Source organism: Diplotaxodon limnothrissa, linkage group LG19 (assembly GCF_057381915.1).
Source record: "Diplotaxodon limnothrissa isolate DT_005_m linkage group LG19, D_limnothrissa_male_GT1.1, whole genome shotgun sequence".
In the NCBI taxonomy this organism is placed as follows: Eukaryota; Metazoa; Chordata; class Actinopteri; order Cichliformes; family Cichlidae; genus Diplotaxodon; species Diplotaxodon limnothrissa.
Genome location: NC_140614.1, coordinates 20,642,878 through 20,669,081, shown reverse-complemented (window position 1 = coordinate 20,669,081; position 26,204 = coordinate 20,642,878). Strand labels below are relative to the sequence as shown.

The 26,204-nt window shown below is 40.5% G+C and overlaps 1 protein-coding gene across 1 annotated transcript; it reads left to right on the top strand.

The window, feature by feature from the left end:
- The first annotated feature begins 4,350 nt into the window (after positions 1-4,350).
- On the top strand, positions 4,351-26,051 carry nin (ninein (GSK3B interacting protein)). Its single transcript, XM_085342715.1, has 29 exons — positions 4,351-4,404; positions 4,560-4,772; positions 6,155-6,248; positions 6,770-6,942; positions 8,665-8,710; positions 8,833-9,008; positions 10,447-10,593; positions 11,196-11,363; positions 11,514-11,650; positions 11,860-12,000; positions 12,832-13,006; positions 13,157-13,267; positions 13,457-13,546; positions 13,640-13,775; positions 14,637-14,758; positions 14,997-16,111; positions 16,359-18,689; positions 18,993-19,091; positions 19,213-19,282; positions 19,407-19,574; positions 19,662-19,778; positions 20,074-20,187; positions 20,385-20,531; positions 20,614-20,793; positions 20,905-21,039; positions 21,127-21,228; positions 21,327-21,419; positions 24,163-24,276; positions 25,845-26,051. Exons 1-29 carry the CDS (start codon positions 4,351-4,353, stop codon positions 26,049-26,051), a joined length of 6,975 nt encoding a protein of 2,324 aa, XP_085198841.1.
- The last annotated feature ends 153 nt before the right edge of the window (positions 26,052-26,204 follow it).

The window sequence follows — 26,204 nt, the reverse complement described above, 5'->3', positions numbered from 1 at the left end:
CAATTAACCCCATAGTCCGGGTTAGTTGTAACATATCCTGGGGTAAAATGTAACACAATGAAATAAGGGTACTAACAAAATATTAACATGTAATCTTTGTTTATTCAACACATGAATGCACTTAGAGCCATTTATGTAGCTGTGTGTGTGTGTGTGTGTGTGTGTGTGTGTGTGTGTGTGTGTGTGTGTGTGTGTGTGTGCGTGTGTGTGCGTGTGTGTGTGACAGAATGCAGAAATCTAGCTTTTGAACATATTCCAACCCCCCCAAAAAAGACAAATTATGGAATTTTCTGCAACTGAATATTTCATTAATTTTGGTTGGTCTTCCTTGAGTTTGGCCTCATTGGCTCAGTGGGCATTATAACCTACAACTCTTGCACCAATTTTGAAAATAACAATGAAGCTGAAAAAATGTAGTTGTTCACCAGCATCGCAATTCCATTACTTTTTATCATGGCTTACCTTGGTGTGGTTTGCAAAGTGCTTCAGAAAGATGAGGAAATCTGTTTCTTGCATCCATCCTGATTTATTTCCACTACCAGTACTTCCTACTGGTCCATCTCTGACACAGAGGTCTGCATAATGTATGTGTGGGAACACAAACAGTGGAGGAATTGTGTTGCCAATGGCATTAACCGCATATACAAATGCGACCAGTGAACCTCTCTCTGCTGATGTCGTTTCCCCAACTTGTTTAATATAAGTTAAAGTAATAGTGTGGTAAGTTGTAACATCTGCATTATTGTTACAACTAACCCAGACTGTTGCTGTTACAACTGACCCAGACTCCTATAGCCATGAACTAGACTTACACAGAATATATCCCCATAGACATACAAATAACATAATTCAAGTTTGATGAGTTTAACTGCAAAGCAGATAATGCTATTAGAAATTGAAATAAAGTAGAAAAACTTACTTTTTGGCATACAAATGACTTTTTTTGGTGTTAAATTGTCTGTGTTTGACAAAATGTGCTGATTTTTCACATGTGATAGCAGAACTGAATTGGGCATGCACAGGATGAGTCACATCATTTGAAACTTAGCCCTGATTGGAGAAATTGGAAGTGTTACAACTGAAGCATGTTACAACTATCCCCGGTCTCCCCTACAACTGGTTCATTTCTTGAGCTAGATGCCCTTTGTGTGTTTGAATAATTCATAGGTAAGTGTTAAGAGGCATAATAAAAAACAAAATACACTCATCTGAAAATGTTCAGGTACAAGGACTGGACAAAAATAAGTGAAAAAGTAGCCAATGAAGGAAGAAACACAAATCCCTTCAGAGAGCAAAGTCTCACTCCTTGGAAGTTAAATATAAACAGGCCAAACACTCTGAGGTATTTTAAGTAAAGGGCAGATAATATTTGGGGTGGCTGTAGCTCAGGTGGCAGCGCAGGTCAGCCACTAAACAGAAGGTCGGTGGTTCGATCCCAGGCTGCCTCCTGGCTGCCTGGCAAGATACTAACCCCATGTTTGCCTAATGGTGGTAATCAGAGGGCCTGTGTCCGAATGACTGAATGTAGTGTAAAGCGCTTTGGGGTCCTTAAGGAAAGAAAAGCGATATACAAATGCAGGCCATTTAGATTTGTATTGCTGAGTGTGCAGATTCAACAAAGCCAGTATAATGTCTTGTGCAACTTTAATCTAATAGAGGTTGTTTGATCCAAAGATGGTTGCATCCAGTTTTGAAAAGCCTCTGTGCTTGAATATTGCCTAAAAGATAGCATTGCAACACACATTATTCAAAACAAGACACAGCTATCAGTTTAAAAGACTGTAGTGATTTCGGACGTTTTAGTTTGGTCCACTGGGGGCTGGCAGGACTGCGTTGCAGCTTCTTGGTCGGTCACCGCCCCTTCCTCTTACAACCGCTTTTCAAAACCCGCTACAAGCCGGAGGAGGATGATACAGCCGCGGACACAAAGCAGCCAGCAGCAAATCCCTGACAGCTACTTTCTCGGTAATGTTAGGGAACAAAATGCTGCTATCGACAAATTAGCTGCTCGTCAAACTTGCTGGAGCAGAAGGTTTACCTGCGCTGTAGCGGGAGAAATGTTGTAGTTTAAAGTTTTTTAGAGGTGTGTTTAATCAGCAAATTTGACTCGAGGAAGGAGCCAGCTGTCCGCAAAGTTTCGACACTTTGGTGAGTTTATTTTTTCTCAGACATTTCTTTGTTTCTTTCTTTCTCTTCTCCAGCTCTGGGTACTTAGCTTCTTTCATCCTAAAAAAGTGTTCCCTCACGTTCCCAAACGAACTAGCGCGGTTAGCATAGCCCATCACTTTCCTTATGACTAGTGAAGCTAGCTAAACTGCATTACAGTTATTTTATTCTCACAAGTGACTTTAAATCTTTACTTGGATGAAGACAGGGAAAAGTCAGTGAAGCAAAACATACACGAGCAGCAGCTGACTGCTAACTTTTTTCCATTTTGATTTAAATGGCGTTAAGTAAGCGCGCTAATGGAAATAAAATGCAGTTTTGCAGTTTGTATCACCAACAATTGCCCTCACATTTCACCCAGAGTTGTTTAAATGTGACTGAGATGGGTTGTTTGCAGGCTTTCAAAGTTGTTCTTTTTCTAAACTTTCTCACATAGATCTACAGAAAATGGAAACATGGGAATTATCTTTATGTAGTTTCTTTGGACAGGTTTGTATAGAGAGAGAATATCAAGTCCTCAGAGAAAACAGATTAAAATGTAGTTGCTTCATCTCTAGTTCAATCATCAGGTTTTTAAGTTTTGTCTTTACTGGCTAAAATCTTTTACTGACACTATGACCAGTGAATGCTGGGATGGTTCTAGGATTAACCTATTTTTTCCCCCCTCCTAATATGAACTGGTTTTACTCCTAAGCTACAGCAGCTGTCAACCCACAGCCACCTTGAGCCTCTGTGGCCAAGCTTGAGGTAAAGGGCTGCTTGGATAATTGGCTCAGAAGTTTGTTTGCAGAAACCTGAATAAGTTCAACAATGCCAGCAAGATGTGCAAAGAGATTTTTGTTTAGTAATCTGTTCAGGAGTCACGCATGTAAAATACAGCGGTCCTAAGCAGTTGCCCAATGCTTGCTTTTGCTTTCTCTTTGTCGCCCTGTTGCTCTGCAAGTTTACCAAACATTAGTTTTCTGTAAGCTGCCATACTGCTGAACCATTATTTTCCTGCGTGCCATAAGCTGCACAAATGTGCAGATGTAGAATAGTGACTTGGCCTTTGTGGACAGCCTATTGTGTGCAGTGAATGGGCACCCCGGGTCTGGAGTGTGGGGGGACACCTGGCCGAGCACTTGATGATTTCACTGAGAGCAGCTGGAAGAGCAAAGGGTCAGGCAGCATATCTATTGTATAGATGAGCCCTGAGTGGGGAGTTTCAACTCATTAGACATACTGGTATGTTCTTTATGTTGAATTTGTCTTATGCACAAATATATATATTATGTTAGGACAAACTGAAGTTAGGTGATCAAAATATATAAAATATATAAAGACACCTAAGGAGGGTGGAAAAATATCATATTTTTGAAATTCAAGAAAAAAGTGGACAGTACAAATTTAAAAAATGTAACAAACAGACAAATCTTATTAGAGTTTATGTAAATAAAAATAGAAACATGTATTCTAACTCTGCTCAGCCCAATTTAAGCATCACCTTTGGTAAGCTTCATGTGGCTGATCTCAGCTGTTGTGTCTGGAAGTTATGTCATTGCTTAAGTTAGTAAGACTCTGTCTTTTTGCTTTGGACCAATGTCAGCTTCTTCTCTTACTTCAATCCCACATTAAAATATTAGCCTTGTAGTTAATTCGCCAAGGTTGATTGTCTGCATTGCTATCATTACTTCAGGGAAACGTGGCTTACAGCTGACTTGAACTCCAGACTTGTGTTTTGAGGCGCTGCTCTCTGTCCATTTGCTTCTGTTGTTTTTCAATTAGAGAAATGATGCAACCCAATTGACACAAAAACGTGGTCCATGTGTAACTGAATCTGCCAGTCTGGAAATGCTGGCACACTGCTCTGGTCTAACTTTCTCAATTAGTCCCTGGCTGCTCTGTCCACTTGGCTTGGTACCACTGTGTATTCATTGTTTTCTTGATTAGCTGTTTCAATAGCATATAATCTAAATACTTACAGATATTTAAAAAACAAATTATTTGGTGATCAAAGTGAAATAAATTAAGATTCATTTTTATTTATTTAATGAATTAAAAGAAAGTCATGGTTGTTGTTGGATATCTTCGTGTCTATCAGTTTATCCGTTTGTCTAATCATTGTAATTGGATTACCTAAAGCCTCCACTGCAAATGAGGCTGGAGCAGTGCGTTGAAAGCTCAGTTGCAGGGCAGTGCTCTCAGATGAAGTTGTTGGTAAGAACAGATGCTGCTGAGATTGATGAAGCCATCCTGTTTGTGAGTATCTGTTAGCACTGTGACTGAATATGTAAACCCTGTCAAGGTACTTTAATGTCTTGCCTTCATCTTGTCTGCTATTGTCTGGCATATCATCCTCGAGAGGCCCAATAGTTGTAATGGAAAGTATGACATCTCTTTCACTCTTTCTTTAGGGCAGGGTGCTGTCCTGTGGGATGGATGACGGGCATGAGCAGGACCAGTACGAGGAGCGGCTGAAAGAAGTTTTTAACAGCTTTGACACTAGCGGCTGTGGCTCTCTGTGCCCAGAGGAGCTCTCCGACCTCTGTCAGTCGCTGCACCTTAATGATACCGCTCCAGCTCTTCTCCAGACTCTGCTCCAGAGCCAGGACCGCCTCACTGCCAGGGTGAGTTTATTCCACTGCTGCTAAGCAGCTGTTTCATCATAAACAATCGTCATACTGCTAATGTGAAGTCTGAAATTATACATTACCTGGTTGGAAATGAGACACGCACCCCCTTTTTAAAAAGCTGTTATTTATGCAGCAATATTCATTTCTATTACTAGTGTTGAATATATGCTACAATCCCAATTTCATGCTGTGTAATGATTTTTGGCCTGTTCCATGTGCACACAGTTATTTTTCATATTCTCTGAGTCTTTTGAGTTTTTTGATGATACTACATGCTGTAGATTATGAGATATTCAAAGTTTTTCCAATTTTGGATTTGGGAACAATATTATAACAATTTTGTAGATGCAGGTTTTTTTTGTGTATTGGTAAACCTCTGCCCAGCTTTACTTCTGAGAAACTCTGCTTCTCCCTCTAAGATGGGCTTGTTTTTATATGTTATGTTATGTGACCTGTTACCAAATAACCTAATTAGTTTCTCCAGCTATTTATTTTTCATAACGCTTCCTTTGTCAGCCTTTGGCAACTTTTTTTTTCAGAGACATGTAGCTGATTTTGAAATTTAAAAGCCAGTATTTGTCATTAAATAGTAATAATATTTCAGTATGTTCTGTTGTGACTAAAATATGGATTTACGAGATTAGTAAAACGTAAGTGCTTTCTATCTACCATTTACACACATTGTGATATTTGGTTCCACCTCCTGAGCTACAGCCATGAGGTAGAACAGGTATTAGTTGTGCCCCTTTTTCTTGTGCACGCCAGGATTTTTCATATTTATTTGCCATTTCATTGTTTGCTTAAGATACCAACCCCTGGTCAGCTCCAACCCAGGTGTCAAGTCAAACTATGTGCTGATCACACACACTTTTATTTGAGAGAGGGGCCGTTTGGAAATGTATTAAAAAAAAAAATTAAGGACAGTGGTTCTGATAGTTCAACCCATAAATAAAGATGAGACGTATCCAAACAGCTTAACTCCACATGCTGGCATGGATGTATGTTTGTATGTAAGCGTGTAGACAGACGGGTGGCTATTGTCTGGCAGGTGTGGGTGTTAGTGGACGGGGTAAATGTTAGCAGAGGGGCCGCCTAAATGATTGCTCACGGCATCCAACAATAAAGTCAAAAAGCCCCAAGTATCCCCCTCCCCTCCAACACCATCTAAACCCGGGAGCCGTCAGCCTCCGCAGCACAAAGAAAATCACCATATTCAGGGTTGGCAGCTGTTGATTCTTAAAATGTGACCTTGCTGCCCCTGCTCAAACCCTCCTCCACACAGACACCCAGACTCCACCTCACCCACAGAGAATAGCACCCATTGTAAGGAATTTCATGAACTTTCTGTAAGACGTATTTCTTTAATTCATTTGCAGGTTGACTTTGAACAGTTCAAGGATGCTCTTATTCTGGTTTTGTCTTCATCCATCGAGCCACCTCAGGAAGAACAGGAAGTCCTGCCAAAACCAGGTAAAGTCTTAATGGTTGTGCACAAGTGGAAAAGCCCCTATGCACAGCCACGGGACCCAAAGCAAGTCTTTGAAATGACTTGTTATGTTATTACCATGCTACTTATTGTGTAGATGATGACAGATGAGGTTGGATGTAAGTTCAGTTTCTTTACAGATCTGTCATCATTACATTGTGTAAGATCCTTGTTATATGTCAACACAAAGATTGGACCTCATCAAAGCAAATACTACATTGTCAATATTTATGCCTGTCAGTGAAGCATGATGTATATTGAACCTATGTGGTTCCTGTTAATTTCTCTAAAGGTTGACATTTAGTTCATGGCTGTTTTACTGAAACAGATGTGGCTTTGAAAAGATCCTAAAGTTACAAGATTTAGAGAAGTTATTTGGAGAAGTACATACCGGAGGCTTTGCTAAATGCTAGTCATCACATTTTTTTTCCTGTTTTTGTTGTGCTAAACTGCGAATAAATACTCTATGCATATTATTTGACACTTTCTTGTTATTTTTCCTCAGAGTCTCCTGAGATCAAACCAAAGTTTGTGAAGAGCGGTAAACGTTATGGCCGCCGTTCCACACCAGAGTTAATAGAGCCTATTTCAGACTTGACTGAAACCACACACGTAAAACCAGCCGACGAGGAGGATTTGGAGGACAACTATGACTCAGCTGTTCCCAGGAAACGTGAGGTAAAAGGCTGAGACCGATCGGTTTTTTCATCTCGAGTGCCATCCTTATCGCTTCCTGTCCTTGCGTGATTCCCTGCAGCCACGGGCCGGCATTCAGGCGTTATTCTTAGCTAATCAGCTTAGCGGCATGCAGGGCAGATCCTGTAGTGTAATATAAGCGTTCCAACGCAAGATTCACAAGGTCCTATTAGTTGCATAACAAATTAGTACTGTCTGTAAATAACATTGTGAGGATAATTAGTGTTTGATAAGCCTTGAGTAATTAACACCTAACCACAGCGTTTGTGTAACGTCAGACTTCATCAGACGATTTATGTGCTGGCGGCTATGCAGAGGTTTAAGAATAGGAGGTTTTAAAAATGTACATCCTGTGTTTTTGGCACATGCTGAAAAGGAAAGGGACATGAGACTTGTCACAGTTTTTATTATCAGGTCATTTATGTCCGTGAACAATTGAACGGTGTGGGTGTGTGGTTACTCTGATCTTCTAGATCTGTTTCTTGGTTAATCAGACTCACTTCTGACATGTTTCCACACGCAGTCCTTTCTCACAAATAGCATACAGCAGAGATTTTCAGTTATTAGTAGCTTACTTTAAATCCGCTCCGAACGACGATACATAGTCAATTAGCAGGTTGTTTAACCCTGTAAAGCCTGAACTATGAAATAATTGCCAGAAAATTCACATGACTGAGTGTTTATTGAACCTTCTGACAAATCTTTATGAAAATAATGCCTTTAGTATTCAGTTACTTGTGCAGAACTTTGCAAAGCTGGGCTGCAGTAAAAGAAACTCCTCCAAGTGTTCACCAGTGCAATGGTGGTAAGTTTAAGCTTGGATGGAGATGTTAGTATTCTGTGTATTGTCTCTGACTCCACCCAGAGATGCCAAGCAGCGCAAAAGCAAACACTATTGGAGATGCTGAAACTGAAGCGCATCTTGGCATTGAATAATCTTGCTGCAACAATGCTGAAAGTATCCAGCCTGGGGACCAGCAGATGGGGCTGGGTCAGGGGGCTCTGCCTCAGAGACTGCAGGCCCGCTGCTTGGGGAGGAGATTGTAGGCCTGTGTCAGGGAAACAATGAGCTCCGCTACCCCTTCCCTCCTGGATGCCCACACTTCATGTATCAAAACGCCACTTGCAGAATCCCATCTGCTCTTCATTCCCTCACTGCTGGTTTCCCAAACAATAGGTGGGAATTCTGGGTTCGGAGTTGGAGATCAGCGATTAAGGTCTTCAATATTTCTTCACAAGGAAATTTTTTTTTTTTTTTCGAATTGAAAATCATTTAAAACCTTTTTTGTGAGGCTAGTTGTCAGGAATAACCCCCAATAATTTTAATAATTTTGAGTAAATACCTTCACGAAATTGCAGATGGTTGAGGTTATTTGATTTATTTGCTTGATTTCTATGCTATTCTATTCTTCTATTGCCGAAATCAGTCCTTCAGACCTCCCCCGTCAGGGCCCGTGCTATTACAAAAGGTCCTGTGTATGTGTGTTTTTTGCAGCCCCCCCCTGCATTCAGACTCAAACTTGTCTGATTTAAAACCACGCTTAAACACACACACACACACACACACACACTCTCAGCTGATTGTCTCATGAGAAAATCAGAGGGGGGTTGGGACAATTGTTCTCAGTAGATATTTTAATGGTTAACTGATTCCAAACGGAACTGATTATAGCTCATTTTATCTTTTATATGTTTTTGTTTCAGCGCTGGAATGCTCACGAATCAAGCACAGAGGAATATGAGGCAGAAGGTACGTTATATTCAAATTAATTTTAGACATTTTACTTCATACAGGACATAGCTTTGTTTGGTTTTGTTGTTTTTGTTTTTTGTTTTTTTTGATGCATGATCTAACTTTTGTCTTGTGTGCAGGTCAGATGCATCTCTGGAACCCGGATGAGCCGAACACGCCTCGGGGATCCATTGTTCCCCTATCAGCTCATTTAGAGGAGAGGCTGCGTGAAGCCTGCGAGGAGATGGAAATACAATGGGACGGATGTGCTGGTCACAGTGAACTGCTTGCTCTCTGTGAGCATTTGGGTCTGGAGGTATGTTAAAGGGAAAAATGCAAAGATTTGAAATTACCCATGATTTAAAATAACCATATCTGCCTTGGTCTTTTTTCTTTATTCTTTGTTGTTGTTTTTTTCCCCTCTTCTGAGGGCACTTATAATGGTTAACAAAACAAAAACCTTTTTTTTTTTTTTTTTTTTTTTTTTTTTTTTTTTTTTTTTTAAATCTTCCACAGACTTTTACTTTTTTTATTTTTACTGATATGAAAAGGTCCTTCAAAACTTCTAAATAACTTAAGAGCCTTTGATAATGTTTTGGGTTTTTTTCCTAGTAAAAGGCATGATATTGTCTGCTGATTTGATGGCCTTGCAACACGGAAAAGATCCCCAGAATTTAGATAGTCCCTCATCTAAGCAACCTCTGGCACAATACTTAATCATGTTCCCAGCAGTAAATCTTAAAGGAAGAGGATCAACAGACACAAATTTCATGATTTATTAGAGATTATTACTTTATCATCTAAAGTTGTTAGCAAATTTTCTGTCTTTTCATTAACTAATTACTGCACTTCTACATATAAACTAACTGCTTACACCGATTTGAATTCGCTTTGGTCTTTATATATGTCGTGGCAAAGATTCAACAAAGTGCTGCATTCTTCAGAGATTTTGGTTCAGGTTGGCATGATGGCATCACACAGTTGCTTAAAATTTGTCAGCTGCACAAAGATGCTCTATATGATTGAGACTGAATGAGTTTGGAGACCACTTGAGTACAGTGAACTCATTTTCAATAAACCAGTGTGAGAGGATTTGAGCTTTGTAACATTGCTCGTTATCCCGCTGGAAGCAGCCATCAGAAGATGGTAAACTCTGGTTATGGACATGGTCAGCAACAATACTCTGTGGTGTTTAAATAATGATTAGTTGGTACTAAGAGGCTTGGTGTGTGCAAAGATAATCTCCCCCATTACACAACCACCAGCCTGAAAGGTTCATACGAGGCAGGACGGATCCATGCTTTACAGCTGCTTGTGCCAAATTTTGATTCTACCATCCAACCATGTTTTTCCAGTCTTCTACTGTCTAATTTTTGTGAGCCCATCTGAAAGTAGCTTCAGTTTCCTGACCTTAGCTAACAGTAGGGGCACCAGGTGTGGTCATGTGCTTCAAGGTTTGACGTGTTTTATTCAGAGATGCTCTTCTGCATACCCTGGTTGTAATGACTGAGGTAATGTTGCCTTCTTATGAGTTTAAAGCGGTCTGGCCATTCTCCTCTGAGCTCTGCCATCAACAAGTTCTTTTCTACCCAGCGTATTTCTACACTGGATACGTCTTCTTTTTTCCGACCATTCTCTGATAACATAAAGATGGTTGCATTTTATTTGGTTTTACTCAAGTAAAATGCAGTATAAAGGTATTAATAAAAAAATCTTGCGTTTTCATTTTTTTTCTTTTTAAATATATATATCAGGTGAATGGAGATGCGCTCCTAAGCCTGTCTGCCGATGGAATGATGACTGTTCAGGAGTTTGTATCCAGGGTTGCAAACCACAACAAACCCCCCACGCCATCAGCCTCAACACCCTACAGGCAGCTTAAACGGCATCACTCCACTCAGGTATGCTATTTGTGGTTTGAGCTTCACCAGGTTAGGAGACTTGGGGCTAATTTCAGGGTTGTGTTTGATGCTTTTTGAAATTCAGAAAAGGCTCAATCTCAAATTCAAATTCAAATTTTATTTGTCACACACACACAACCATACACAGTATGACATGGGGGTGAAATGCTTGTAGCTGTACAATGCCCGACCATTAACTGACAGAAGAAAAGTTCTACAATATTTACAATTTACTACAAAAATTTACAAATTAACTTAGGAATTTACAGTAAAGAATGTGCAAATAGCAGAAGAGATTATAAAGATAAGGATTATAAATTATAGGAATTATAGGATTATAGGAAATGTGTGGTGGTGCGTGTGGTGACGTGTGAGAGAGTCCAGTCTTATAGTGACGTGTTTGGGAGAGTCCAGTCCTACACCTGGTTCAGGCCCCGAATAGCCTGGGGGAAGAAGCTCCTCTTCATTCTCTCTGTTTTGGCCTTAAGGGAGCGGAAGCGCTTCCCAGACCTCAACAGTGAGAAGAGTCCAATCTCTGTAGTATTTTGTATTTTCTCTGCTATGATGTATAAAAAAAAAAACAGTTTTTCTTCTACCTACAGCCTTTTGATGAGGGGGGACGGAGGATAGCTACGCCCTCTTCTTTAACCAGCACCATTGGCATGCGTCTGTTCTCCTCTCTTGATGATGGCACCGGTTACACTCCTGTGGAGTACATCCTGGATGCCTGGATAGAAGACGGAATAGAAAACAGCACTGATATCCTGCAGGTACATTACTGAAGTTACACTTCTTACTCTTCTTAGTTTATTTATGGTGAAACAAACAGTGTTTCACAAAATTGTTGACTTTGAATTCATCTTCAAAATATAATTGGAATGTATTTAAAATGGGATTTTAATTGGAAAACTTTTTTGCAGGCTTTGAACTTTGAGCTAGATGGAAAACTGAGTCTTGGTGATCTCACCATGGCACTTGAAAATGAGCTACTCGTTACTAAGAATGGAATTCACCAAGCGGCACTGGCGAGCTTCAAAGCTGAGATCAGATATCTCCTGTGAGTATGAGTCATCATCATAATACAGCTCATACAGATCTTAATACAATCTGTTGATCCATGATTAACTGGATTGTGAACTACTTAAAGCTGATAGTGTTGAAATTGAAATCAAATCTTTTTTTAAAAACAGCAGGATTGTTGTTTTTGTTTATCGTGCCGTGTAACTCGTGCACAATTATTGTTCCTGTTGGTTTTTCTGATCTCAGAGAGCGTGTAGACAGAGAGCTCAGAGAGAAAGAGAAAATCCGATCTGATCTGGAAAAAGCAGAGAAGCAGAAAACGCAGCTTGCCAATGAGGTGGATGAGCATCACTCTGCAATTGAGCACATGAATAACCTCAATCTCAGGTAATTTATCATTCCAGTCGCACCACACGTCTTTTGAGATGCTTTTTATTAAATTTTATAAAGTCCAGTGACTGACTAAACGGAAGGTTTGGAAACACATTTGTCATGTTTAACTTTTATTAAATTAAAACCTCATTCCTCAGGTTTTAATTTATTACATCTGTTATCTGAATGAATTTCATTCATTGATAAACTGCAGTTGAGCCTGTTTAGCTTGCTTTACTTTAACTAAGAAATTTTGTTTACTCTAAGTGTTTGTGAAGAAAAGTTGAGAGCAAATATTAAATCTACTTGCAGTGTACTAGACCAAAACACAATGTGCCACAGCTGCCCTAAATTACCGTAACAGTATAGATAATTAAAAAATATTTTTTTGTATTTATAATGGTTAATTTCCCAAACAAGCTCTTTAATTGAAATGACATTTTTACAAGTAAAGTATTGTTATTGTTTTTATCCATGACTTTTAAAATTGTGTTTTACAAAAATGGTAACGCACTTTAATATTTTTGTGTTTAAGATGCCAAATTTACTTACTTTCCTAAACAGAAAAATCCTCTTTAATGGTTCTGCTTGATTAATATCTGATCTCTCAAAGTTTGGTGTGCCGGCTCAAATTTGAGTTTAAAAATGTGAATTCAGTTAGAGTTCAGTGACTTACAATATTTATTTTTTTATTTTTTTAGGTTTGTTTTAGGTTTGTTTTGTTTTTTTGACAGATTTCTAAAATATTTGTACTTTATTGCTTTTTTTATGACAGGTGATTCAATAAATTTGTTAAGTAATGTATATTAAGTGTTGAGTTTTTCTGCTGTGGATGATCATCTGCAGGAAGCTTGAGCAGGACCACAAAGAGAAGCTAGCGGCAGTAAAATCTGAGCTGATGAGGGAGATGGAGCAGATTCAGCAACAGGCTTTCCTGCAGCGTGACGAGCTGGAAGCAGAGATCGAGAAGATCAGGGAGGATGAATCTTTCATCCGAGACCACCTCTCCATCTCGGTGAAGGTAACCGAATAATTCATGGTGTGCAAGTGTATTTGTTTTTTTTTTATTTTGTTAAGCATGGAATATGTCAGTGTTTCTAATGTACACTGTGTTCTTTATCCCCAAAAAATAATTTGAAAATATAAGAATCATGATGTTGTTCATTTTCAGGAGAACAGACATCTGGAGATGGAGTTACTGGACTGCAATGAAAAACTAGTTGATGCTCAAAACCAAATTACTAAACTCCAGACAAGTTTGGACAACATTATGAAAGATAAGGTGCAGACACATTTTAAGATGCTATATAATGGATTTTCATAATATTGACTTTCACCTTTTTCGCTTGCAATTTGAGTTTCATGTTTGTTTGTTGTTTTGTTGTTGTTTTTGTTATTGTTATTTGTTTTGGTTTTTAAATATCTGTCTGTGCTAGCATGATAATTAGTATATGATCTTTTCTTATTTTAGTTTGGTGATCTGGACCCTAACAGTGCAGACTTCCTCCTCCAAGAGGAGCGCATTAAACAGCTACGCAGCGGCTATGAAGCTCAGTGCAGGGTAACTACGAGAGACTGTTTTTTTCCACACAGGAGCGTGTAAAATGTGCTGACGTGACACAGATGTTTAACGTTAAGTACTCTTATTCCGTAGGAATTACAGGATCGTATCGATGAGCTGCAGTCAGAGCTGCGGGAGTTCCACAGCCTCGGCAGAACTCATCAGTCTTGTCAGAAACCTCTCTCTGAGGAGCTGGAGAGTAAAAGCCCTGGAATGGAGTCTGACCCAGGTAAACCTATAGTGTAACATTGCAGTAAAATAGTGCTCAAAATCATTAAAGAGGACCAACTGCATACATGACCTATCGTGCAACAGTATTATTAAATTCACTGGTGACACAATTGCTGTTGGCCTGATATCAGGTGACGATGAGTCAGCATGCAGAGGTGAGTTACAGCAACTGTCAGTAAACAACCTGGTTTTGAACATTACTTAAACCAAAGAGCTAATAATGGACTACAGGAAAAGGCTTGACTCAGTCTCATTCTGCATTAGTAGGAAGTGTGTAGCGTGTGTAAGGTCATTTGAATTGGGTTTCCCCCTATCATTGAACCTTTCCTGGTCAGACAACAGTACTGGAACAGGGGAAAAGGCACATCAGAGACTACTTAGGAAAAACAACATTGAGCAGCAACTAAACACACATAGGTGTGGGATGCTGGCTGCTCTGTAGCAGTCAAAAGGGTGCTGCAAGGAGTGGTACAAACAGCAAAGAATAAAAAAAAACACTGGTTGCCAGCTGCCATCCTTGGAGGACATTGCACGCTACTTTAAAAGAGCACAAAACATCAGGGACTGCTTTCACCACGCTCACAGTTTGTTTGGACTGTTGCCCTCAGGCAGGCGATACAGATCACCCAAAGTACACAGCTATAGCTTCAGAGACTATCTACTTCTAAAGACTAACTGGGTCCTGAACACTTAAATGCACTGATAAATTAATGCAGTGATAACTGACTGACTCACTCTGTTTGCACTGGTTATTTAGAGGTTATTTATTGGTGTTTTATTATTTGTGTTGTCCTGCTTTGTTTTTTTAACCTTTGTCAAATATCAACCAACCCCTCACTTCTAACTTGACTTCTCACAGGTCTCGGTTCAGAGGAGGTTCAGCCTTTCAGTATGAGCCTAGAAGCAGAGATGATGCTGGAGCAGCTGAAGGAGCAGCACCTGCGTGAAATCGAGGAATTGCGAAACCAGCTGGAAATCAAGGTTAGTCTGCTAGCACCACCAGTTTTTAATGTGTAAATCTGCTGAAGAAAATGAGAAGTTTTAGAATTGGAAAGAAACGAGGAGGTGAGACCTCTGCAGGGTCCTCTGCATCTCCACTCCCAAGTGCTTTAATAAATAAATAAAAATGATTATTAAATCTAAAATATGGGGAAAGGGAATATGTGACTATTATTCAGAAATTAACTACAAGGTTTATATAAATCTTTTATCCATACAGATGAATGAATTTAACAACATGGTGGAAAAACAAAGGCTGAACCATGAAGACCAGAAAGCTTCCTTGGCGAACCTCCACCAGCAGGAGGTTCAGGCTTTAAGAGATGAGATGGTCAACATTCAGAGCCATGCACAGGAGCTGCAGAGCCAGCTGGAGGAGGTAGAGTTGGAGAGGAGTTTACTGGAGGAGAAACAGACAGAGGAAAGGGAAGAGCTTAAGAACCTCCAAGAAGAGGAGTTGGTAAAACTAAGAAACCAGCTCCTGGAGGCCCAGACTCGCACTGCAGACCTGGAAGAGCAGCTGAAGACCCTAAGAGTTCAACAGACAGAGACCGATGAAAGTCTTGAGATTGAGAAGCTGAGGACTCAACATGCCACAGAGCTCAAGAAACTAAAGGATGAGCATGCAGAGCTGTTTGAAACCAGACTAGCAGAGGAGAGAAAGGAATTACAGGAGGAAAAGGCTGATTTGGAGAAGAGATTATTAGATGATTGGGAAAGCAAGAAGAAATTGTTACTAGAAAGCCATGAGGAGAAACTAAGTGATAAACTAGAGGAGGTAAAATTGAAATTTGAGGAAGAGCGTGAGGAATTGGTGGAGACGCTGACAGAGGAGTGGCAGAAAGAGAGGGCTCAGCTGGATCAGCAGAACGGCGAGTCTTTACAGATGCTGCTGGAGGAAGAGATGCTGAGACTCGTCAAGGAGCAAGAAGAGAAGGAGAACAGTCTGAGGGAGCAGTGGGAGAGGGAACGAGCTCAGCTTCAGGAGCATCACGAGGCGGCGCTGCTCGAAAAAATACTCGAGAGGTCGCAGCTACAGGAGAAGTTTGAGCAGAGGGAGAAAAAGCTGAAGGAGAAGTGGGAGAGGGAGAGACTCCAACTGGAGGAGGATTATGAAGGGATGATCCAGGATAGGATAAATGAGGAGAGGGAGAAGTTTGAGACGGAGAGGGAGAAGGTGGAGAAAAGACTGGAAAGTTTGATGGCAGAGGAGAAGGCGCGTCTAGAGGAGAGCCATCGAGAAGCCGTGAAGGAGCTGAGTGTCAAGCATATAGAGGAAAGGGACACACTCAGCGCCATGTTAGACAAACTACGAGATGACATCGCCCAGGAGAGGTAAGAAACAATATTTTACCTAATTAAATTTATCAAAATTTATTCTTCAGCCTTAATCTCAAGCTAACATCACATGAAAGTAGTGTTAATCCTCTAATGTAACACCAAACAATCGAACATGATTCTGCTAAGAGATAAGGTGTCTAAGCTATTTTTTTTAAAGCCTCCTGTGTTGAGGATTGTCAGCAATTATAATGTAATACTTTCCAAACTGCTTCTGTAACCGCCCTTGAATAACCATGTGCAGGAAGGACATCGAGATCAGTTTCAACCTGAGAATCAAAGAAGTGGAAGATCGTTTCTCGTGTGATCAGGAATTTGTTGCACAGCGTTTTCAGGCTGATGTTTTGAAACTTGAACAGCACTACCAAAGAGAGCTGGAGGCTCTTTCTGAAAGCCACGCCAAGCAGAAGCTCGAATGGGAAGCAGAGATGCAGAAGGCTCTCGAGAGAGCAGAGGAACAAAGAAAAATGATGGAGGAGGCAGCGGAGGGGGAAAGACAGAGATTAAATCAGGAGTGGACAAAAGAAAGAAGGGAGCTAGAAAGTGTTCACGAAGAGCAAATGGAAGCACTAATGAATGAGAAAAAGCAGCTGCAACATGAGCTCGATGACTTGATTAGCAAGGCCCAGACCAAAGAAATAGAGCTCAGCAAGCAGCTGAATGATCTCCATAACAGGCTTCAGGAAAGCCTGAAAACCAAACATGATCTTCTTGTTCAGACAGAGCTCCTGTTGAATGAAACAGTCGATGATTTTAAACAGGAGAGGGAAGAACTTCTGAGTAGTAATTCAGAACTTGAGTCAAAGTACAATGAGATGCTTTGTATTTCAGAAAGGCAGACAGCAGAGAGGATTGAACTTCTAAATGAGCGCGATGATTTAAAGATGAAGATCGAAGAGCTGGAGATGCTTCTTAAGCGGGCCGCAGTGGACTTTGAGCTTAACAGGCGTGAGCTACAGGAAAGTGTGTCGATTCTTGAGCAAAAGTTAAAAGATGCAGTTGAGATTAAGGCAGAAGATTTTAAAGTAAGAGTTAAAGAGCTGGGGATGGAAATCCAACAGCTTTCATCTTCTGTGGAAAAAGTGGAAGACAAAGAGATGAAGGAATTGAAGGGGATGAACACATTAATGGAGGAGATGCTACACAACAGAGAATGCGTTACTTTATTTGGTGAAGAAACACCTGAAATTCTGGATGAACAAGATAGCGATGAAGAGACTCTAACGGGGACTCTGTATGCAGGAGAGGAAGCCACTGAAAACGTGGATGTTTTTGACGCAAACAATGAAGATGGCTCTGCTACCAGTGACATTCGGGGAGACGGAGAGTTAATGGGTGCTAGTGAAAACCAAGAACTCCGACAAAATATCGTGCAAGAAGATATGAAAGAGACTCATGAATTGTGTCCTGCAAATGCTGATGGGTTTCAGGGATGTGGTGATGATATTTATGTTACTGATTTCCCCGAGCAAGCTGAACTTTATCACGCAGGCTGTGAGTTGGCACCTTCTGATCACCCCGAGTCCGAATCCACAGAAAACCCAAATGAAGCAGTTTTCCCAGAGATGAAATGTGGGCCCGTCTCATCACTTGAGGCCTTTGAAGATGGTGAGAACAAAGCAACTCTTGAATTATGTAAAGAGAACAATCCTCAAGATGTAGCAGCAGTGGGGTTTGAAAGCTATTCCCAGGAAGATGAGCAGCATCATGAGACTGTGGTTGTGTCCTCAGCGCTGGAGGAGACGGGTTACCCTGGTGAACCGTGTCTGGATGCTGAGGTTAACTGTTTACTGAATAACTCCCTGGATTCAGACTGTGAACATTTACTCGCAGAGCTAAAGGGGGGAAACGTTAAATGTGGACATGAATGTGTGGATCAAGACTCTGATTGTGAGCGGCAGCCTTTGCTGAAACTACAGGCTTTCTATAATACGACCACAGAGGAGAACATTCTCCTGCATGAGAAGATTTCTTTGCTTCAGCAGAAGACTGAAATACTAGAGAACCTGCTGGCTCATAACAATGAAAAGATCAAGGCTGGGCACCAGGTGTTAGAGGAAAACTACAGCCTCAAAGTTAGAATGTTGCTGTTAATGGAGCATGTCAAAGAGCTGGAGATAAAGGCCTTGAAAATGACAGATCTTCAGATTAGGTATGAAGATTGCATGTGTGAAAATGCCAAACTGAAGGAGCAAAATGGTGAACTTGAGAGAAGGGTGTGGAGCCTTGAGAGCAGGATCAATATTTTCCACAGTTTCAAAGAGCAGCAAATTTCACTTGTGGATGAGATCAACAGGATGAGAGAAGAAAACACTAAACTGTCTGAGCTGTTCAGCGAATTAGAAAGGCAGGATGGGATTCTTTCAGCCTTTGGCCTAGATGCTGAACGACTGGAGAGCCCCTCAGTGGAGGCTTTTCTGGATTTAGATAGGGAACTGGAGGCGAATGTTGATGCAGTGACTGATCTTGAAGACTGCTGTAAGGCGTTGGAGAAGCAGAACACGCAACTTCACCGAACCATCACAGAGCTACAAGACAAGTCACAGACATTAAACGAAGTGACGCAGGCTCATAGGTAACATGGAGAAAACTAGGATCCCTTTGTCTTCTGTGGCCGGTGTTACCACCATCCTTTAGTGCTGTGAAGTTCTAGCTGCGACTGAGCTTCTAAACCCTCTGTAGCAGAGCCTGACAGTTTTTGTCCCCGTAGGTCATCAGCGGAGAAGCAAGAAGTTGTTTAGTGTGTGTAAACTGTAGAGTTGTTTATAATCGGTGTGCTGCAGTCCGTTTGGTGATTCTCATATGTACTCAACATGCATCGTGTGTGATGGATTCCTGCAGTTTCACTGAATTTATTTTTCTGACTTTTTGTCTCCAGATCTGAAGCCAGTCGTCTTGCTGAAGAAAACGTCATCCTCAGGCAAAAGATCTCTGCATTGAAAGAAGAGGACTTAAAGGAAGTCCAGCAAGAGTTGACGTAAGAAGCACCAAATATAGTTTGCGGCTAACCACCACAGTAGGGTTGGGGTTTTTTTTGTTGTTTTTTTTGTTAGTTTGTTTTATGCATAATCATATTTTCTTCTCACACTTAATTACAGACAAACATGGGAGCACCTGAAGAAAGAGAAGCTAGCAGCTCAAAAAGCATCACAGAATTTCCAAAAACAGGTAATGTCGTGCAAAAATAAATATAAAAAAGTTTTAAATATACAAAAGAAACCAATTTGTCCTTACACACTGGATTCGATTTATTTGGACCAAGATATTTACTTAAAAACATGAATCTCCACAGATTGCAGAGCTGCGTTTGCAGAGTCAGCAGCTGGAGGATGCGAATGGGATGCTGTCAGAGAAAAATGCCCAAAATACTGCCGGTACGGAGAGTCTACGACAGCAGCTGGCAGAATTGATAAAGGAAAATGAGAGGAGGGAAGCTGCTTCTGCTGAAGAGAAAAACAAGGTAAACGGCGTTTAATGACCAGCTGATAGTCGCCACGGTGTGGTGGCGGTGGTAGCGGGTAGTTAATTGGTGGCTGTTTTGTGTTAGCTGGCAGCTTGTGTGTCTGCTCTGGAGGCAGAGTTGACCAAAGCTCTGGAGGACACTGCACAGCTGGAGGAGAGGAATATCCAGCTGTCACAGAAGCTCTCTAACCTCAGAGAGAAGGTGAGCATTAGATTATGGGCACCAAAACACTTCACATCCAACGCCACCATAATATAACACAGACACAATATTAAGAACTTCCTAACACCACCCCTTCTTAGAATTAAATGACCCAAGCTCATCCCCATCTCTGAATACCTGCAATGATTAAGATGCAGGAAAAAATACAAACTAAGTCATTTCTAGCCTTAAGCCAGCTGTGATCTGCTGAGATCTTTGGGTGTTATCTGCCCTTACCATTAAAGTTATGCAAAAGATTGCTTCCTTACACCTGTAGGTGTCTTTTGGTTGTCAGGCAATCGCGGCGGGCACAATGGAGAGTCAGCTCAGCCACCTCGTAGAGGAGCGGAAGAGTGTGGATAAGGAGACTGTAGGGCTGCGCAACCAGCTAGCCAAAGCTCAAGAGAAGGTAAGGCTGCTGTAGCCTAAAGGATCTCGCTCGGTCACCAGATAGATGACAAATCGTTTGGTAATTTTTCAATAGTTGGGGTATAGTGGGCTTATTTCACAGCATTTTAATAGAATTTATAGAGATTTCTAGCAAAGCACACAAAGGACTCTAACTTGGTGCATTAATTAGCACTAATATGCTTCTTTCCACTCAAGGTCAAGACTATGGAAGAAACTCTTCAGACTGTCAACCATCAAAGTACTCGTCTGAAGTCGGACCTTCGTGTCTCGCAACAAGAGAGGGATTCTCTAAAACATGAAGTTGCATTGCTACACAAACAGCTGCAGAATGCTGTAGATAAAGTGAGGTTTTTGTTTCTCTATAGTGAGGTAAAAGACAAGCTGAGGGCAGAACAGACTGACCTTTTGCCCTTGTTAATCTCAGAACCGTATTTTGGAGATGGCCCTGCGCTCAAGCGGTCTGCAGAATCACAGCAAGAAGCTGTACAGAGATGAGATGTCTCGGCTGATGGAGCAGGAGCAGCAGCTACTGAGGCAAGAAAACGAGAGACTTCAAGCAGAAGTGTGCAGCATCAAAGGAGACCTCACCCAGTCCAGAGAAAAAGTGAGCTGAGCACCACAGAAAAATGGCAGGCTTTTAAAAGCTGCTTCTTCCTTTTTTTTTTTCCTTTTTTTTTTTCCTCTGTTATGTGAGTTTTCTTTTCTGTGTTTGCAGGTCCGTCAGCTTGATGCTACCATACTCTCCCTGAAGCAGCACAAACATCAGAGTCCGTCCTCTCTGATGAAGGCCTTGGAACAGGAAAACTTCTCTCTTAAAAAGGAGCTTGAAGCACAAAGGGAGCTTACCATGGTGTGCATGCATGCTGCTGACTATAACCAAAGAATTTTCCGATTATATAAAATCCTCAAATTCTCACTACATGTGCTTTTCATTCAGGGCTGTGAAGGTGGACAAAGACGCACTGAGCTGGAGAGCCTTCAGCAAGAAAACGAGGCGCTCAAGGCTCAGCTGGCTCGACTAACAACACAGCTGCTCGAGGTACTCCAGCTTTTTTTTTTTTTTTAAAGCTTTCTTTGGATTTAACAGTTTAACAAGAAAGCAAAATAATTTAAACAATATTTTTTTCCTATTTCCAGACTTTGCAGGCACAATTCATGGGACTCCTGCCTCCATCACCTCACAGGATGCCCAGAGGACAGCACCGTGGTGAAGATCCAGACAACATGCAGGTACAGTGCAATTCAGAACTTCCACAATGGCAAACCCGACCAAATATAGTTTACTGCTTAAGTAAGCTTGGATATATTAAATAAGTACTGCATTGGTACATTTATAGATTGACGTTCTTTTCTCACACTTAGTTTGTTCGATCACATTGCACTTTTTTCCCTTTCTTTTGTTGTAATGGGAGTTGATACATAGACCTTTGTCACAGCAGCTTCAGTTTGCCATGAAATCGTAGTTAAACGCAGGTTTTTCTAATTAATGTAGGTTCTGTTCTGTGTATTCACAGGGCCTCCATTAATGTGATTAGAAGCACCTGTGTTTACCTCCTCCTTATTTCCCTAACTGCTGTTACTTGCTCAGATATTAAATAATGTACCGCATTTTCATATTGTACTTGTGGCTGTAAATGTCAATGGAAAAACTAGACATCATTAACATTTTCAACATCATAGCAAAAAAAAAAAAAAGTGTACCTGAGCTGAGTGTCCTCCATTCCTCGTCTGAGTTTTCCGCTCCTTTCTTTTTCTTTTATTTATTAAAGCTGTGTTTGCTGTGTTTTTGAGATTTTATTTTTTTATTATTTTTTTTTTAATACCTGTCGTAGATTCATTTTGGCACCCATCTGTCTTCATCTCCTTTTCTCATATCTGTAGAGTTTACCTTTAGGGGTCTGGTGTTTTAGCTTGTGGCACCTATGTGTTTTGTTTTTTGTTTTGTTTGTTTCTGAATTCATTGTCTTTTATTTTCAACCTTGAATGCTGGTTGAAATAGGCTGAAGTAGTTGCCATGGTGTGATCATCTGGGTGAGGTGGCTGATTTATTTATTTTTTTATTATTTTTTCCTTTTTTCATGTTTTCTCCCACACTCTGCGTAAGTCTTCATTTCCCAACAAATACAAGTTGTCCTTTTATAGTTATCATATGTGTAAGTGGCATCTTCCACCTTCATCTGTCATCATCAGGTTGCCATTAACACGTGGACTTTGTTTGAAACAAAAACATTATGCACAATATCTGCAGAAAACTCCATTTCTAGTTTACTTGCAGATTAAGTTTTTCTTTTTTTTAGTAATTGCTGACTTAGTCCTAGTTTGCCCACATCTTTGTTCAGCACGTCATCAGTGCGGATCAGTTACTGATTGAAGTTTGAGATCCCTGTATGTATGATTAGTCCTGCTGTTCATGCTGGCTTATACCACTTTCCAAATTCGCAGTGCTTAAACGGTGAACTATAAATTTGAAAACGCAAAACTAAAGAGATGTTTTCTTGGCCAGTATGAACAGGAGGAATGCTGACATCCTGCAGATTAATAAATCTGCATTCATATTAGGATTCCTAGTTCGTCTATCTTAATTTATTCGATAGTCTACACACATCTCAGGCATAAAAAGCCCATCTTTAGGATTAGAGGGTAGAGCCCTGGTGAAGTGTACCTGCCTTTTCTCTCCAGGGGGCGATGCCGGAGCAGCGGGCGGCACACGCAGACAGCTGCCGGCGGATCGGTGGATTGTAACGCCAGCGTCATTTCCTGCTCTTCGCTTTAGAGACTGCTTACATTCTGCTCTCCCTCTGTTTCCGGAGTAAAAATCTGAATGTGGCACATGAAGCCCCACATTCGTGGTGCCTGAGATAAATGGCATGAAGTTGTAGTTGTATTTCATTGCTGCTAGGTGGCAGGAAAACACAGAAAAGGCTCCTGGCTTGTTTTCCCAATGGGATTTTGATCACACTAATACTTGCATTGACAGTTGATAGACTGTTTTCTAAAAAGAATAAATGAATAAAAATCTATTGAGCTTATATAGACTGGAAAGATGTAGGACCAGACCTTTGGTGGATTCATTATACATCCTGATCAGTCTTTTCAATGCAGGGTTTACTTTCTGGGAATGACTGTTATGCACTTGTCTTTTTAAAACTTGAAAGGGTTTATGACAGGGTATGTATGTATCCTCGGAGGAAAAATCTTGTCATCAAGGGCCAAGGTTAGTGCCTGACAGCCTTTTGAGTCTTTTTCTAACAATCAAACCATTCACACGTGTTATTGCCAGGTGATGCTACCTGATGTGCAGTCAGGGTTCATGGAGATTTTTCAGTGAAGGTACCAAGTTTTTAGTCCTCTACTGTACACTTGTGTTCTGGGCGTCTTTTGTTGCTGCTGAGCACCCAAAGTGAATCACATCTTTTTGTTTTGGTGTTGTTGTTGTTGTTGTTGATGTTTTGGTTTTGGTTTTTTGGTTTTTAAGCAAGGACTGATCAAACATGTTTGGTAATTAATTTCAGTGTTTGGCTGGTATTTATTAAATCTTTGTGAGGTTGGTAGTGTGTCTTTAGTACAGTGTGTCATTATGTCTGCGTTTTTGTTTTGTTTTTTAATCATTTAGTGCATTTTTGTTCTTCTTCCTACACATGCACATTTGTTTTATTTTATTTATTTTTTTCATGTTTATTAGAGTTTGTTTTATTTATGCATTAATTAATATTTTTTCTAGCTATATCTGGAATATAAGTCATAATTTTATACTTGTATTTATTTTTCTAGTGAATCATCCTCTCTTAAGAAATGTAACAGAAATCCAATAATAAAGAATAAAGCAACTAGCTCACAAGAAATGCTGTCTGTATGGTGTCTGACTCATCTCACGCTCACATTTCCATTTTTTTCAGAAGCTAAAAATCTCATTTTACATGGTAGTCTTGCATCAGCAGCAGTTTGACGATGTCCTTGACTGTCTTCTCCCCAGGATGAAAGGGAGTCGAAGATGAAGCGCATGGAGGAACGAATGAAGGAAATTGAGTTGTCTCTGCATAATGTCAAGCTGCTGCTCAAAGAGAAGGTTGCTCAACTCAAAGACCAGGTCAGTTCAGTTTCAGTTCATTGGCTTCCACTAATTTGTTTTTAAGCTGCTGTTCAAAGCTGGACTGCTGTTTTGAAGAAAATCTATTATACATTGGCTAATTTGGATTGTTAAACACAACCTTTCAGGAGTCTTATTAATTTAGTTTGGTTTTATTTTTACTTTGTGTATATAGCACCGGCCCACAACTGTAGCTCTCTTGCACTGTGCTTAATATTGTAAGGTAATATCCTGCAATATCAGAAATGCTAGCAATCATGACAATGGAGAAATATGATTCACTTTTAACAGAAAAAACCTCCAGTAGAGTCAAACTACAGGGGCAAACGTCTGCCACGATTACTTCTAGTGTGAAATGAAAAAGAGGGGGGGCACATGGTAATAATGACAATGCAACACAACCTGTGGGAGAAGACGGACAAAAGTTAATAATATTCATTACTGAAACATGGTCAGTGCATAATGGGAGGTTCTCCAGCAGTCTAAGCCTGTATCAACATGGGATGGTTCAATGTCATCTGATACAGCCCAAACTATAAGCTTTATCAAAACTTAAAGGTTTAAATCCAATTTTAAATGTAGAGAAGGGAATCTGCCTCCATCAATTTGGAGCTCTTTCCACAGAAGAGGAGGCCTGATGGGGTCTCATTGTTACTTTATATGTGAAGAGGAACATTTACTGCAGCTTGATAATGAGTGATTGCAGGAGTCCAGCCAAGAATGTATGAATTCGTTTTTCCACATCACTCTGAGATGCTTTGCAATTCCACAGAGATTAAATTTTTAAAAAGAGAGAGAAAGAAACTTAACCTTTCTAATTCTAAATTCTATGTCATTAATTTAAACTACACCCATATTGTGTTTTCTGTCTTCTTAGATAATTCCAACTCCATTTAGTCTTCATAGCAATTGAAATGTATCCTAAGGGAAATAGTATGGGTCCTGGTAGTCAAAGGAGCTTGCAAAGAAAAGCGTCTGGACTTCTTTAAGTTACTTGAAGATGTTTCACCTCTCATCCAAGAAGCTTCTTCAGTTCTAAGGTCAATTGGTGGGGAGTCCCAGATTTAAACCTAGTGGGAGTGACCCCCCACAGAGGGACAAAAGGACCACCCGATGATCTTCTAATCATTGTGAAACCTGGCCCCACCTTATCAAGGTTTCACAATGAGCTCACCCGAAACTCTGGCTGATTGGGACCCACACCCAGTTTCACACCTTGGCTCAGGCGATTAGAGGATCATCAGGGGGTCCTTTTGTCCCTCTGTGGGGGGTTACTCCCACTAGGTTTAAATCTGGGACTCCCCACCAATTGACCTTAGAACTGAAGAAGCTTCTCGGATGAGAGGTGAAACATCTTCAAGTAACTTAAAGAAGTCCAGACGCTTTTCTTTGCAAGCTCTTTTGACTACGATGACCTGGATGACTGAGAACCTTCACAGACATATGGTACAAAACCTTGTGAAACTCCATAACTAAACTCCTTGTTTTAATGAACAATTTGAAATTATTCAAAACCTTGCCATTCAGTGTAACCCATTACAATCAATTATCTACTTTGACTTTTCTAGCTGCACAAGAACGGAAAAGCAGACGTACTAATCAAAGATCTGTATGTGGAGAATGCCCAGCTGCTGAAGGCTCTGGAGATAACTGAGCAACGTCAGAAAATCGCGGAGAAGAAGAACTACCTGCTGGAGGAGAAGATCTCTAGCCTCAATAAGATAGTGTGTGACCTAAACCCGTCACATCTTCCGCTGCCGTACCATTATAAATGATCACAAAGGACTAACTTAAAATGTGTGTCCAAGTCGATATTTGCACTCTATCTTTAGTAAATACTTTTATTTTATTATATTTATCACTGCTGCAAACTTTATGCAGCAGATTCTGCCAATTCATGAGAACTGGTGGTTTTATGTTAAATATGC